We start from the raw sequence: 16,550 nt of genomic DNA, 5'->3' as shown, positions 1-16,550 counted from the left end.
CGCCGGTCCTCTTTCAAAAACACAACACCAAATAAAATAGGGATTTAAAGTATATAACAAAAGAATGAATTGAAAACCCCCATTCAAGAATTCAAAACCGTCGCTACTGTAGTATTTTTTTCAAAAGAACACACCCAAATCTTCATTTGTTGAACAAAACATAAATCCTTGAATTCATCTCTCTCCCTCTCGATTTTTCTCACAGGAGCAAAACAAAAATTTCCAAATTAAAGAGTGCCCTGCCGCCGCTGCTGCAGGTCATCGTTCAACGGCTCACCGAGCAGCCTCGATTTCACCCACGATTCATCCCGAACAACCCCACAAGATGAGTTCTTAGTTTTGATTATCTCAATTTAATAACTGGTTGGGTATTACGTGAGATTCAAAACACATGAAAAGGAAAGAGGATTGGTTGTTGGGAGGGATATACCTTGAACAGATTTCGAAGGAACAAACGATAACTCCCTCTCTCGAGTTTGGTTCTCGGTTTCTGCCGGAAAGAGTTAAATGAGTTGGTTTCAAAACATGTAGAATAAATGGGAAATTCTGCAAGATTTCCTTGAGTTCGATTGAGTAGAAGTTGAGAAGAATTGGTCTTGTTCTTGTGAGTTATTGCAGATTTGCAGAGAAGCGAAAGTGGGTGGGGTGAAATTTGATCTGTGAAAGGAGTATTATAGAGAGGTGGCGGTGGGATTAGAGAAGATTAGGGCTAGAGAAAAAACCGTGATTTGTGGTGTCCTAAATGGGTGAATAATTGGCAAATGAATTGGGAAAATAAATTGGGAAATTAACAACTGATTGACTGGTTTAAGGCCATCTACGACCATTTACATCAAACTCAAACCTATTTTTCTAGTTCTGTCATGTCAAACAGTAATTCTATTGCAATCATTTACACAAAACCCAAACCTAAAAGAATATTCCATATTCACCTATTTTTTTTACTTTTTCAATCTTTCCTATATATTTATTTAAATTACACATTAACCCCACAACACTTTATCAATAATTTATACTCCAAATTTCATATATATTTAGTTTATTTACTAATATACTTATTATATTTAGAGTACAATCTTACAAATTATACAAAATTTATATAAAATGATTTTTAACTAATTAGTTATATCGCCCAAAACCTAAAGGAGATCTCTAATTAATTCATTTATGCGTACTTATATTTAGTTTATTTACTTAATTAGATACAATTTAAAAAGGAGTACTAAATTAAACCCCAAAATAACGTGAGACCTGGTCTTCTTCATCTCTCTTTTTCGTTTTTCTTTCTCTGAGTCGGCAAATTTCTTCCTTCACTGGTTCCGCCAAATTCTCCATAAATATGGTAACTCTCTTTACTTTATTCAAAAATAAATGAACAAGAAAGGATTAAATTGCAATTTCCAGAAATTGGAAAAGTGAATTTGCGATCGCTACAGTGCTACTCCATCTTTGGGGTAGCACTGTTCAAAAACGCAAAAAAAGGACGATTTGGGATGGGTTTTGGGGTATGATTGGAGGTGTTTTTCACTGCAAAATTGCGTTTTGGGGTATTGTTGGAGATGCCCAAAATTTGGAATGGATTGCAGATCGAAGAGATGAGGAATAACGCGTGAAGATGGAGGAGAAAATCTTTGTAGATTTTTATTTAATACTCCCTCCGTCCCCTAATAGGAGTCGCTCTTTGACCGGGCACGAGTTTTAAGAAATGTAGAGAAAAGTTGGTTGAAAAAGTTAGTGGAATGTGGGACCCACATTTTTATATTTGTTTTATAATAAAATGTGAGTGGAGGGAGTTAGTGGAATGTGGGGCCTACTACCATTTATGGTAAAAATGTAGAGTGACTCTTAATGGGAGCGGCCCAAAATGGAAATTAGCGACTCTTATTCGGGGACGGAGGGAGTATATTATACCCACCATGGAATTGATTCCAATAAATATTACTCAAAGGAAGGAAATTATTAAATTCACCAAGCACCATTTATTCAATACGCTTAGTCATAAACAAAATTAATTCCGTCAGCGCACATTCAAACCCTAAATCAAATTAGGTCACAAGAAGCAGATAATATCATGATTAACTGAGAACAATGGAAAAGACGCATAAAAAGAATCCTTGATTCGTATTCGAAGGACCTAAAAAGGATCCTAAAATTGCAACCTTCTCCAAGTCCGAGTGGGCATTGGCTCTTGGCGACATTGGACGAAGCATATTAAAACAGACGCGCAAATTGTGAGAGACAAAGTGGGGTTGAAGGAACTGGACATGTAACGCTGTTATTTTCACAAAGCCAGCAAGTTTAGAACAAACTTCTGGTTTGTTCCTTTAACATCGCTTGAATTGAGGGAAGGCGTTGGAATAGCTCACGGTTAATGCATGAAGAAATGAGCTCAGTGAAACACATGCATCATGCATGCAATGCAGCCCGTGTGGATAATGATTGTGAAGATAGGGAATCCAAACCAGTGTCACCTTAGCTCATGAACTACTTGGGTAAAATGGTGGTTGGAGAATTCTGAAGAAAGCATGATGGACCATGATCTAGTTAGTTTTAGATATCACGGTCTACAAGTTACAAAGGCTTACATGTTCATCGTCCTTGAAACAAATCAAATATACAATTATGGAATTTGCATCATGAAGCTTTTTTGCTTACTTTGCTCTAGTTACATAACTTGACTCCAAGTTTGAAAAACCATAACAACCAACAAAAAAAATACTCCTAGTGCATAAAAAAAATAAATAGTGTATGATACTAGTATAAAGCTATGGAGAATGTCTCCCATGTAGCGAACTCCCAGCTCAACGAGTGAGCGAAACTATACAAAAAAAAATGGAAAAACCAAAAATAGCTATGTTAACGAAGCATTCAGAGCATTGCACCTCTAAGTATGGAAAAAGACCAATGGAACTAGCTTGTTTGTTCGACAATCACATCTTCCTAGTTGAATTAATGAATTAATTGAAATCCTAATCAATCAAACTTGGATGGCAAGCGGCTTTCCCCGCCCCATGGAGAACCCTCGAGTCCCGTCAGGCATCCTGGGTCCCTTGACGGGGAAGTTGGTGCCAAAGTGAGAGGACGTCGCCGGCAGGCTGCGGGTGGCCTGCAGCTGCGGCCGCTGTTGCTGCTGCTTTGCTTTCCCTCTGTTTTTAGACCAGCTCCTCTTCAGCGTGGCTCCATTCTCATCAGCCTGCACGTTTTCTCAGATTAATTCATGTGCAATAAACAATAGTTAGCGGCAGAGGTACCTCAGTTTCTGAGTTGCTGAAGCGGGAGGATTCTTCGTCATCGAAACAGACGTCGAATTCTGACTTGCGACACTTGAGCACAGATTTTGGCTGCATTTGCATTTGCATTTAGATGGAAATAGGAATTTCTAATATAAATAGGCAATGTGGGGAGTTTTAGACATACAGAGCGCTTGAGCATCACTCTAACGCGCATCCCCTTTCTCCAGTTCCTCTCGTCGTTCAGCTTCTCCGCTGCCCTCTCCGCTGTCTCGAGGTTCTCATACTCCACCAGCGCGTGAAGCTACACCATCAACAATAACTAGATAAGATCCTTATACATGGCACGAGGTTTTGTCTTTCAACCTTAATTCGTTTCACCTTGTTGCTAATAACTATATCGCCCTTTGAAGACCTCGACGAATTATGCTCCTGTGGTTGGCATATGCGGATCGACTTTATACTGCAGGACGCATGTATAATAAGCATAATCCATATATGATATGAAGCTGGCGAAAAATTGAGGTTCCTACTTTCCAACGACGTTGAACATTTTCTCGATTTTCTGATGGGAGTGATCTTCAGGGAGGTTTTCAGCAATGACAGTTCGCAGCTGCAGCTCCTCCTTCTCTTTCTCGGTGAATGGATGCTGGCGTTTCACCTTCTTCCCGTCGCTGCTCACCATCTACCCACCCACAAAATTCAACAAACTATGCTGAATTAAACAAATTCTCAATTAATTACCAGTTTTGATGAAGAACGAAGAGCCTGCGCCACCATCTGGTTGTTCACGTTCAGCGATTTCAGCTTCTTCAGAGTGGATACGAAATTGATGGGGACTGGAAAAAAATCAACATCAAAATTGGGGGATTTTAATTTAGTTTCATAAACTCTGTCTGTAATCTTACCGTAGCCTTCAGGGTCCTTATTGACGTGTTTGACGAGGGTTTCATTGGCCAGCATGCTCATGTCGCTGAACATGTACTCCGCCTGTTTGATGATCTTGTGTTTGAGCTCCTCGGAGAGGGCGGAATCCTTGGGCTGGTGGTGCTGGGCACTGTGAGGGGAGGCGACTTTGCCGTTAGGTTTAGGCTGGACCAGAGAAGGGAGGCTGATTTCTTGGCCAGACACGTAAATCCAGCTGCCCGTGGTGCCGTCCATCGAGGGGAAGCACGGGTAGAAGTAGCCGCTCACGGGCACCTGGGCGGCGGCGGGGGAGGCCATCGTTGGCACGAACTCCGGCGCCGCCACGTTGAACTTGAACGACCCGTTGCCGCCGCTGCTCTGCCGGTTCTCGCTCTGGGATTCTTCTTTTTCGCGAGCATAATCGTGTTCGCTCATTTGCGCCATTCTGTTTGTAACCTTTTTTTTGGGGGGATTTTTTTTGTTGTTACAGGAGAATGAACTTTTTGTTAAAAAGGAAAGGAAAAACTAAAAAAATAAAAGAGTTAGTATTATGGATCAAAGCTGTGGCTTTGCTTCGACTTCTTGATGCACAGTTTGGGAGTGTTGGTTTTGTAGTAAGGTTGGAATTGGTGGTGTAGGAATTTGAGGGGAAATCGTTGTTTTCTCCTTATTTTTAGTGTTGATATAACTGATTTCTATGTTTTCGTGTGGAGGAAATCAAGGCATTTCACCATTTCTGGTGTTTTTGACGTACCGTTTCTTCATCTTCTTCTTTTTTTAGTTTTTTTTTTTGTAAATTTGTAATTTATACTCGTGTTGGGATGGATAGACATTCATTCAGTAATTAAAGCCCATTCTGATTAATTGATAGCGTAAGAGTAATGAGGGGCGGCCCAGTAAAAAGCCCATGTACGGAACGTTGGTTCTTTTCATTTTTCAAGCTCGATTTCAATACGTTTTGGGTTACATACAATTACAATGCATTAAATATGATGGATTATATATTGTTCTTGGTGGTTTATGAAGTGATGCTACTTTATACTAATATCTTACGAGTTACGTGATCACTACAAACTTTTAAAACTAATACTCCCTTAATGCGCGATTTATAGTACTCCCTCCGTCCCATAAAATTATGGGCAAGAGGTATGACACATGAATTAAGACAAAATTGATAAATTAAGAGAAATGGGAGGAGAATGGTATGGTAAAGTAAGAGAGAGGAGGAGAATTATAGTTAAAGTAGTGTTAGTGGATAGTGAGACCTACATTATTAAATTGATATAACTTTTCAAAAATGAAATGCACATATTTTTTGTGGTATGGACAAAAAAGGATAGTGCACATATTTTTATGGGACGGATGGAGTATCATTTTGATTCAACACGAGTTTTAAAAAATTGTTCGACTTTGTAAATAAAAATGAGGAAATAAGTTAGTGGAATATGAATTACACTTTTATACATTAATTTTATAATAGAATGTGGGTATAATAATTTAGTTGAATGATGAGGTCTAATTACCTTAAATAAAAAAAAGTAAACACTATAACTTTAAATTACGTATATTCCAAAATAATAAAATGAATTTTCAATGATAAAGGGAGCACGAGCTAATATAATTATAAGCAACAGCTATATTTTGTAAGTTGGGGATGATAAGTAGTAGATAAAAACTGATTAAAATGGCATCAGTTGCAAGTCATTTATGGGAGTGGATCCCCTGCTGTGGTAGAAACCCAGCTGGGTTGCAAGTCAGTTTTAGTTCATTTGCTACAATACCTTTTCAATTTAAGCTATCAATTGTATACTTGGTAACAATGATTTAAGTTAATTGCACTACTCTACCGTCCACACTCCACGCCACCACTGATGAAATTATTTAATAATATTTTGAATAGTGAATTTACTTATATAATAATACTACTCCACTTTGTTTAATGGAGTAATAAGCAATAATTTTTAGTAATTAAAATTTTATCATTTGAGCTTATTTATTGCAATAGGAAGTTTCACTTTCAATTCTAATTTATTTTTTGCTATAAATTTATTAGTTTTGAAAACTCATTTTATATTTAATTTTAGGGAATAGTAATTATTAAATCACAATTTTTTGCTTGATTTTGGCTAATTCCATAACTTTGAAACTCGAATATAGCATTTTTATTTTTCTCAATTTTCCTATAATGGTTAAAATTGAAACTAATGTGATAAAATTTAAAATATGATATGGCAATAAAACCACATCATATTTTATATATCATCATATTTTAACTAACAATCCAAATATAATAACATCGTTTTATCAAAAGACAATGCCGGGTTGTTGTTTTATTATATTTGATTTTGTCATATTAGTTTCTTTTTTGAAAAATGTGAGACAATCAAGAAAAATTTATAAGTTACAGTATGAAATTTCAATTTATGAAAATAACAAGAAGTCAACAAAAATTATGATTTAATAATAATTATCTCTTATATATTTATCTCAAAATTAAATACTAAATTGCATTAAAAATAATTTAAAGAACAAAGCAAAGGGAGTTTCAATTATTTTTTAAAATTAATATTTAGCGTAATAGTGATTGTGACTTATACATTTAAATATAAAATGACTTTCTGAATTTGATGAATTTTTAGTTAAAATAAATTATAACTAGAATTGATCACTCCCAAGATAAGATCAACTATGATTAATTAATTAATATTACATAATTTATCATAGTATTAATAGTTGAATACGTAAAATTTAAATGAGCATTCAACTGAATATAAGATTATGAAATTGTAATAAGTAAAATAAATAATCTTTAAATTTTAATGAATATGTCAATGCTAATGAATCATTATTTATATAAAAAGCATTGCTCAATTATATATGGATTATTTAGTGTTGCTTTTGTTGAAGCTGTGGAATTATAGACCACCTTTTGGGCTTGGAATTAATTCGGCTGGGCCGTTTTAATTGATGGCCCGTTCTAAGTGTAATGAGTCCAACTCTTCTTGGCCCATTACTTATGGAGCGATTACCCGATGGCTTCCACGTGTCATCTTTACCCGGATTATGGCGCTGAGCCGTTGGATTGTGAGGTGTGTTTTCTCTGAGTCTTTAATCGACTCTCAACTCTTGAACTCACTCATTCTATTCACTATTCTCTCTCTCTCTCTTCTCGAGCTTTCGCTCTGCCTTCTCTCTAAGAAACTCTCTCTCTCTCTGAAACTCTGGCCGATTTTCTTCTCCGATGGCTTTGATTTCTTCTTTTTGGTGAGGATCGAGTGTTATCTCTCAACCTCTGCGTTGATCTGGAGATTTGAGTGAGTTCAAACGGTTGAGTTTGTCCCTGTGTGATTTCTGGGAGGTTTATCGGTTGGTTTCTTAGATCCGTGAGATCCGAGGGTTCTTGAGTCCTTGTGGCTGTGATTGAGTCAGATCTGTGGCGTGAGGTGGCTGTAAGTGGTAGCAGTCGGGTAACCTGTTAAGGGTCTTTCCCTTAACCGTCCGAGTTCTTTCTCGGCGAAGATCGATCGGCCGGCGACCGGCTTTGGAATCAACGATTAGCGAGCGGATTGTGTGCGGGAGTTCTTCCCCGTCAGGCAATCAGGCTCGAAAACTTGTGTCTCAAGAAAACAACGATAGGTTTGGGCAACTATATTCTTATTATTTTCATAATGTGTGAACAAAAGCCCTATTTATAAACTACGGACCCTAGGGTTGATTCGACCTAATCCTATATCCATCGGGAAAGAATCAACAAAGAAAACCCGACTCGACTCATGCGAAAAAAGAATTAAAAATAAAAATACTAATAGTCCTTAAATAAAGCAAAACTAAAGTAATTAACTTAATTAATAAATAAAACTACTTTGGAACAAAATCGCCCAACCGTTGTGGAGGCCTCGTATTCCTCTTCGGCTTCGACGCCGCAATGGAGCCCTGCTCGGGCAGCTGGCCTGTCTTCGGCATTGACGCCGCAATGGGGCCCTGTTCGGTCAGCTGATCTGTCTTCGGCTTTGACGCCGCAATGGGGCCCTGTTCGGTCAGCTGGTCTGTCTTCGGCTTTGACGCCGTAATGGAGTCCTGCTCGGCTCGCGTCTCCGGTTGTGGTATCGTATCAACTCCCCCCTTGATAGCAACATCCTTGTCCTCAAGGAGCACGTTCGGGAATCTGCGCTCAATCACCTCCAAGGGTTCCCACGTTGGTGACTCCGACCCGTCAGACCACCGGATGAGTACGTGGTCACGGGGCTGTCCCTCCAGCCAAAGTACCCTTTTCTCCAACACCCTAACCGGGTAAACAAGCGGCCTATCTCCAAAAAAATCGCTGGGCAATTCCCCGCCCACCCCGTCGCTATCGCCGGGCACAAAAGGCCGTAACAGGCTCACATGAAACACGTTATGTATCCGACTCCCATCCGGTAGCTTCAACCGATATGCCACCTGCCCAATTCGTTCCAACACCTCAAAAGGGCCATAGTAACGACGCGCCAATTTCGCGGACAAGGGCCTAGCGACCGAATGTTGTCTGTAGGGCTGTAATTTCAAAAGCACCCTATCGCCGACCGCGTACTCTACATGGCGGCGATGCTTGTTGGCTGAGTCCCTCATTCGCTGCTGTGCACGCTCCAAGTTCCGTCTGAGCTCAACCAGCAGCTCGCTCCGCTGCGTGATCATTTCTGCCACGGATGGGGGCGTCCCGGTGGAGGGTGCCGTGAATACGAGGCTTGGCGGGTCACGGCCATACAAGGCCTTAAACGGGGACACGCCTAGCGCCGCATGGTGGAAACAGTTAAGGGCAAGCTCCGCCCACGGAAGGAAATTGGTCCATCGTGAAGGGCGATCGGCCGTGAATGCCCGCAAATACTGCTCGAGACCCCTATTTCTGACCTCCGTTTGGCCATCTGACTGTGGGTGATAAGCGGTTGAGAAGTTCAGTTTAGTCCCGCTAAGTCGCATAATTTCTTCCCACACCTTATTTAAGAACACCGAGTCACGATCCGAGACTAGGGTTTTGGGAAACCCGTGATGCCGCACCACAGTATTGATAAACAAGTGTGCCACCCTCATGGCATCGAACTTGGTGGGGAGAGGCGCGAAATGCGCGTATTTAGATAACCTATCCACCACAACCATAACAACCGTGTACCCCCGCGACGGTGGAAGGCCCGTGATGAAGTCCATGGATACGTCCTCCCATACCTGTGATGGAATCGGTAATGGCTGTAATAGCCCAGCTGGCTTTTGCGTGGAGTATTTCGTGGTCTGACAAATGACGCAAGCTTCCACAAATCTCTTTACCTCCTTCTTCATGTTGGGCCAGTAAAAATCCCCTCCGACTCGCCGCAGAGTCCTTTCAAAACCCGGATGACCCGCCGCGGGTGAACTGTGGTATTCGGTAAGAATCGGCGTTCTCGCCGACGAGCGTGATCCCACAAAAATCCTGCGCCGATGATAAACAAGACCATCCACCCAAGTTAGGTGAGGCGACGCCTCTCCCCCTTTGATCCTTGCCGTGAGTTCGCGCATTTCAGGGGAAGATGCTGTTTCACTGCGCAGCAGATCGATCAGGTTGGGCACAGGCTGAACCGCTGCCCTCAGCACTGCGCCGTCGCACGCGGCCTCGGCATCGGCGTCGGTCTCGGAACTCCCTGCCGTGGGTGCGTTGCCCTCGCCCGGAGCAAGCGATGATTCCTCGCGACGCGACAAGGCATCCGCCACTTTGTTCGAACACCCCTTCTTGTATTCTATCGTGAATTTATAACCCATAAGCTTCCTGACATACAGCTGTTGATCGGGGGTCTGGACCACTTGTTGGAGCAATTCCTTCAAACTCTTTTGGTCACTTCTTATGATAAACGCGCGGCCCAACAGATATTGTCGCCATTTCTGGACCGCCTCCACTATCGCGTATAGCTCCTTATGGTAGGTTGACGCCGCCCGACGACGAGGTCCTAGCTTCTTGCTAAAGTAAGCAATAGGGTGATTTTTCTGTAAGAGCACTGCCCCAATGCCGAGGTCCGATGCATCCGTCTCTATGCAAAACGGAAGGTCAAAATCCGGGAGGTGGAGGACCGGAGCCGTGGTCATCGCGTGCTTGAGGTTCCGGAAGCTTGTACCCGCTGCTTCGGTCCAAACAAAAGCATCCTTTTTAAGCAATTCTGTCAACGGGGCCGCAATCACGGCGTAGCCCGCCACGAACCGCCGATAGTAACCCGTCAGGCCCAGGAAACCGCGGAGCTGTTTTACGGTCTTCGGCTGCGGCCAAGCGGTCATCGACTCGATTTTGGCGGGATCGGCTTTAAGGAGCCCTTCACCGATTAGGTGGCCTAAGTATTCCACAGTCGTACTGCAAAAAGAGCATTTAGTAAGCTTTACATAGAAGCTGTTATCTTGCAGCACAGTCAGGACCGCCGATAAATGTTCTACATGCGATTCCGTCGACGGACTATACACCAATATGTCATCGAAGAAAACAATGACGAACTTGCGCAGCATTGGTTGGAAAATCGCATTCATCGTTGCCTGAAACGTGGACGGGGCGTTTGTCAATCCAAACGGCATGACCAAGAATTCAAAGTGGCCGTCGTGAGTGCGAAAGGCCGTCTTGAATATGTCCTTGTCGTGCATCCGTATTTGATGGTATCCCGATCGCAAATCCAATTTAGTGAAAACCCGCGCCTTGCCCAGCTCGTCAAAGAGCTCGTCCGCTGTTGGGATGGGGAAATGGTCGGGCACAGTAGCGTTGTTTAATGCTCTGTAATCAATGCAGAACCGGAAGGTTCCGTCTTTCTTGCGGATCAGGAGAACCGGCGATGAAAATGGACTACAGCTCCTCTGAATAATACCCTGCTCCAACATGTCCTTGACCTGCCGCTCTATCTCGTTCTTCTGGAAATACGGATAGCGGTATGGTCTCACATTCACGGGCTTTGTCCCAGGCAACAGGTGTACGCGGTGGTCGAACGGTCTAGCCGGGGGAAGGCCCGTCGGAACTCCGAAAATCTGCCGAAAGCGGTCCAACGCGGCCGCCACTCCCGGTGGCAGGTTGGCTGGAAATTCCGTCTCCGCGACGGTGGTCGGGGTAGTATCCTCCGGCTCCATCAGCACAACCTCGAAAAGATCATAATCCACGCGAGAAGATGACAGTGCCAACAGCGAGTGTAGATTAAGGCGTCTGGGATGGGGCAGAATTCCCTTCAAGATGACCGGCTTATCTCCTTGAGTAAATTCCAGTGTCTTTCCCACAAAGTCAGCCGTTACTTTTCCCAACGATTCCAACCAATCCATTCCTAGAATGACGTCCGGTCCATGGATAGGCAGGATATGTAAGTCTATCATGAAAACTGTCCCTTGTACCTCCAGCTTCGTCTGGCGCGAGACATGCGTGCAAAGTAGGGCCTCGCCATTCCCGACCACTACCCGAAACGGATGAATCGGCGATAGAGGCAAGTGAAGAACCTCTGCAATCCTTGGGTGTAGGAAATCCCTGTCACTGCCGGTATCAATGAGGATGCAAACTTCCCTCTCGAGGATCAAACCCGTTACCTTTAGGGGTCGCGACCGCTGTCCCCCTTTCATGGCTTGGATATGGGAGATGTCCGTCGCTACATTCTCCTCCGTCGCAAACTCGTCGTCTGAAGCCACGTTAACATCCTCTTCCTCCGCGTAGCACAATAAACGTTGCTTGCATACGTGGCCTATTACCCATTTGTCGGGACAGTAATAGCACAGGCCCATCCGAGCCCTTTCCGCTTTCTCCGCCGACGAAACCCGAACCATCGGGGATCTCATCTGAACAGGCGGTCGGCCCGACCCTCCCTGGGGATGAATCACCGCACCCGAAGCCTGGGGTGGCTGCTGCACGGGGGTGGCTCCCGTCGGACCCCTTCCGTCCCTGTTCTGCCAGGGCCGACGGCTTGCCGCCGGTTGGGCCGGCTGGTGCCAACGGTCAGCCTGCGTGTCTGCCAGCTCCAATGCTAGAGCCATAGCCGCTGCTAGGGACGACGGTCTGTGCAGCTGCAGCCGCTCCTGCATGTCGGGTTTAAGGCCCGCGACGAACAATGTAAACAGATCCGACTCCGGCACCCCTTTCACCCGATTCATATATTTTTCGAACGTGTCATGGTATTCCAGCACCGTCCCCGTTTGTGTTAACTTTGCAATCAAGCCGTAAAAATTTTTGAAGCTTTGACGATCAAAACGGTGACGTACGTCCTCCAGGAATTCTTGCCATGTTACGAATTCAGTATTCGAGCAGTAATTGAACACCCATTCTGCCGCCGGTTGGTCAAACAACATGACCGCATAGTGCAATCGCTGGGCCTCGGGCATCATCAGGTGGTTGAAGTAGAATTGGACCTTCGAAATCCAAGTTGCTGCATCGGTCCCGTCGAAGCGGGGGGGCTGCATTTTTACTCGTTCAGGCTTGTCGTAGCCCGCCGCCTGGAACCGCTGGGGCGGGTCCCAGCATGATGGTGGGCGCTCCCCAGACGGGGCACTCCCGGAAGAATGGTCGCCTCCAAATCCCGTATGACTTCTGTTATCGCGACGACCACGATAATCCATCCCCCCGCCCCGATTTCCGGATGGGCAGGTCTGCGCTCGGGGGCCTCTGTCCCCCAAATTCCGCCAGCGATTTCCATCGGTCTCCCACTCGTCCCCGTCCGCAGACCCCGTCGGCGGCGGCTCCATATTATCTAACCGGCGGTCGGTCTCCTCCTTCCACATATCCAATTTGTCGAATCGTTCCAGGATACGGTCTAGTTTCATGCCAACCGGATCCTCCGGGGGCAAATCGTCCCCCACCCGCGTCTCAAACTCACTATTCTCCATAGTCGGCCGCTGAAATCCCCCCTGATCACGGCGGCCCCCCATTATCGAAACACGTCCACCGAATCTGTACGGTGGGTAAGAATCTTGACGGCCTGAGCCCCACACGGCCTTGCCGTTGTTGTTGTATCGTTTCATGAGTACTTGATGAAAGCACCAGTTGTTAAGGGTCTTTCCCTTAACCGTCCGAGTTCTTTCTCGGCGAAGATCGATCGGCCGGCGACCGGCTTTGGAATCAACGATTAGCGAGCGGATTGTGTGCGGGAGTTCTTCCCCGTCAGGCAATCAGGCTCGAAAACTTGTGTCTCAAGAAAACAACGATAGGTTTGGGCAACTATATTCTTATTATTTTCATAATGTGTGAACAAAAGCCCTATTTATAAACTACGGACCCTAGGGTTGATTCGACCTAATCCTATATCCATCGGGAAAGAATCAACAAAGAAAACCCGACTCGACTCATGCGAAAAAAGAATTAAAAATAAAAATACTAATAGTCCTTAAATAAAGCAAAACTAAAGTAATTAACTTAATTAATAAATAAAACTACTTTGGAACAAAATCGCCCAACCGTTGTGGAGGCCTCGTATTCCTCTTCGGCTTCGACGCCGCAATGGAGCCCTGCTCGGGCAGCTGGCCTGTCTTCGGCATTGACGCCGCAATGGGGCCCTGTTCGGTCAGCTGATCTGTCTTCGGCTTTGACGCCGCAATGGGGCCCTGTTCGGTCAGCTGGTCTGTCTTCGGCTTTGACGCCGTAATGGAGTCCTGCTCGGCTCGCGTCTCCGGTTGTGGTATCGTATCATAACCCTAGCTCGGGGTTTAGATTGGTTCCACGGTGCTCCCTTGTGACTTGTTGGATAGGACAGAGGAGGTCCTTGGCCCTGGTGTAGTCGTGGCTGCGACCTGAGCCATTTATCTGTTCCTTGTGTTCTGGTTTTTTGTGTTTACAGTTTTAGATCCATTCTGGATCTGTTCCTTATATTACTAACTGATTTCTTGAGTGTGCAGGTGAATTGTGGTGAGAAGCCTGGTACTATTGCAAGAGGTTAAGTCTTGTAATAGATTAGGGTTTAGTCTACCAATTCTTGTACTCCCTGAATTGTTCTTGTTTGTAATATTTGGTGTTGTACTTGGCTTGTACCTTTTGAGATTAGCCATCTCAGTCTCTGTCATATAAAAAGAGGTCCCGGTAATTAGTGAACCCCGAGTAATTAGATCCCTACAGAAGCTATATTTGACAAGATTAAAGTTTGCAAAAGTGGGATTAAAAAACGTCGCCTTCCGTGCACAACAGAATTGAAAGCTTAATTGGAAAATTACTATAGCAAATAAAACTACGTCGTTTTTTTAGCACAGCAGCCTCTGTTATGTTTCCACCACAGTAGCGGATCCACTCCTGTCATTCATAGGTAAATAGATTTGCTAGGATTTGATGGGCTCGTTGGAAGTCATGTGCTGCATAGTATTACTATTAGATTCTCTCTTCCAACAATTAAATGGTCAATTTTGGGGAATTAGCTTATTTCGAAAATGGAATCTAATCAATTAGAGGATAAGAAAAGGAAAAACAAAAAAAACACAAAAAAAAAGAGAAAATCTGCAAAGAATCAAGAGCAATTCCCCGCCATTATTCTGTCTATGCAATGAGTATTTTTCTAGCCATCGGCATAAGTTTGTATGTATTAGGGCATCCCCAACGCGTTACGCGGGTGTCCCGCGTTCCGTCACGGAGTGATGAGACGGCGGCGCGACGCGTTGCGGCGCCCCGTCTCGTCCCTAGCCCGTCACCATCCCATCCCGAGTGCCGTCCCTGCAAGACGCGTAACGCGACGTCTCGCCACGCGCCGAGGCGACGTGGCGAGCTCCCAGGCCATGCGTGACTCCCACTCGCTGGCTCGCGAGTGGGATTCGTCACCCTGATGCAATAATTCATTTTTTAAAAAAATTCAAATTAAAATATAAAAAAAAAATTGTAAAATCCAAACGGTAATGTTATCGTTTTATAGCCGTTTTTCAATTTTTTTTTATTTTTTATTTTTTTACTCTATAAATACTCATATTTCATACTCATTTCACACACAAACACACATCTATTCCTCTCAATTCCTCTCTATTTCCACTCCAATTTTCATCTCAAACCAACTATGTTTTTCTTCTCCCAAATTTAATCAAACTAATGGATCCTTTTGAGCAAATGCGTCAAATAATGGAACAATCACTTGAAGAAGATCGACGTCGGGAGGCGGAGGAAGCCGCGCCGGCCCAACGACGCTCCCGGACGTACATCCATCGTAACCGGGAGGAAGCCGCCGCAAGGTTAGTACGCGACTACTTCTGCGATAACCCGGTTTGGGGAGATATCTACTTTCGTCGCCGTTTCCGCATGCAGAAACAACTATTTCTCCTAGGGATGTCAATCGGGCCAACCCGTTCGGGTTCGGGCCAACCCGTTCGGGTTGTCGGGCCATTCGGGTACGGGCTATTCGGGTTATGATTTTTTCGGGTTATAAAAGTTCGACCCTAACCCTAACCCTTCGGGTTTCGGGCTAACCCACCGGGTTATTCGGGTCAATGCGTATTTTTAATTCTTTTAATATTTTCAAAAAAATAATACGTATTTTAAATTTTCTTTAATTATATACATATTTTTAATAATCATTCAACAATGAAATATGTATTTTTAATTTTCTTTAATATTTTTAAAAAAGATTAAGTTATTTAAATTTAAATAACTTATTCATTACATAATTATTTACAAAATATCTATCAATAGTATGTTTATGTTTATGTATTTAAAATATAAATCAACACTTTGTTTCAAAATTCAAATATAAATCAATTCGTAGAAAATTAAATAAAATTTTCATAACGTGATAGGTGCATCGTAGATGTAACAAAAATATTTTGAATTGTTAAAAAGTGAATTATCAAGATGCTAGCTAATTGGAGTAACTCTAAATTTTCTTGAATTATGATTGGTCAAATTTAATTTATTCCAGCTGTAAATAAGTCAAATAATAATTTATCTTTGTTTTAAGAATCATCAAAGTACGCATAATTAAATGACGAAGCGGCGTCAAAACACTTTGCACTATTATATTGGAAATATACTAAAAGAAAGCTTTTATATACGAATATTTATGAATCCATGAACCACATAGTGATTTTTTTCGTGATCTTTTATAGTCGGTTAACGTATTTGGATTTTGCATGGTTTTAAAGGGTTGTCTTGGATGATTTTGATTATATTTCTATATTTTGGTATGTTTACATGTTTGTTGAGAAATGATAGAAAATAGATTAGAAAATGTACACAAAATATGTGGATGTGCAGCAGCCTTGTTTGAGTCAATGTTTCTCGCAATTTTGAAGTCTGATAAACCTCTAATACATATCATTCTCTTCGTCTTCGAAAGAGCTTCGCGTGGATATATTGTACACCTCAATCGGAGCTTTGTAGAGAAAGTTATGACCGTTACAAAAACTGCTCAGGTGTAGAAGCCTTCAACCCGACGGTCCGACCCGTAACCCGATCGGGTCAGCCCGCATAACCCGACAACCCGAACGGGTCAGCCCGAATGGCCCGAT

General features: G+C 43.3%; 1 protein-coding gene across 1 annotated transcript; it reads right to left on the bottom strand.

The window, feature by feature from the left end:
- Positions 1-2,593: 2,593 nt before the first annotated feature.
- LOC121771507 (la-related protein 6C-like) lies at positions 2,594-4,694 on the bottom strand. Its single transcript, XM_042168302.1, has 7 exons — positions 4,139-4,694; positions 3,975-4,069; positions 3,764-3,915; positions 3,612-3,693; positions 3,418-3,534; positions 3,252-3,341; positions 2,594-3,193 (listed from the first exon to the last, which is right to left on the bottom strand). Exons 1-7 carry the CDS (start codon positions 4,578-4,580, stop codon positions 2,978-2,980), a joined length of 1,194 nt encoding a protein of 397 aa, XP_042024236.1. The 5' UTR covers positions 4,581-4,694; the 3' UTR covers positions 2,594-2,977.
- Positions 4,695-16,550: the final 11,856 nt, after the last annotated feature.

Source organism: Salvia splendens, chromosome 2, assembly GCF_004379255.2.
Source record: "Salvia splendens isolate huo1 chromosome 2, SspV2, whole genome shotgun sequence".
Classification (NCBI taxonomy): Eukaryota; Viridiplantae; Streptophyta; class Magnoliopsida; order Lamiales; family Lamiaceae; genus Salvia; species Salvia splendens.
The sequence above is the reverse complement of the archived record's forward strand: the minus strand, read 5'-3'. Positions and strand labels throughout refer to the sequence as shown.

Bases quoted from the DNA above. Each gene is read 5' to 3' on its own strand.
- LOC121771507 (XM_042168302.1), bottom strand. From the start codon at position 4,580: ATGGCGCAAATGAGCGAACACGATTATGCTCGCGAAAAAGAAGAATCC. The intron at 3,916-3,974 runs GTAATTAATTGA...GTGGGTGGGTAG, and splicing joins TTCGTTCTTCATCAAAACTG to ATGGTGAGCAGCGACGGGAA. The intron at 3,342-3,417 runs GTATGTCTAAAA...ATGCAAATGCAG, and splicing joins GAGTGATGCTCAAGCGCTCT to CCAAAATCTGTGCTCAAGTG.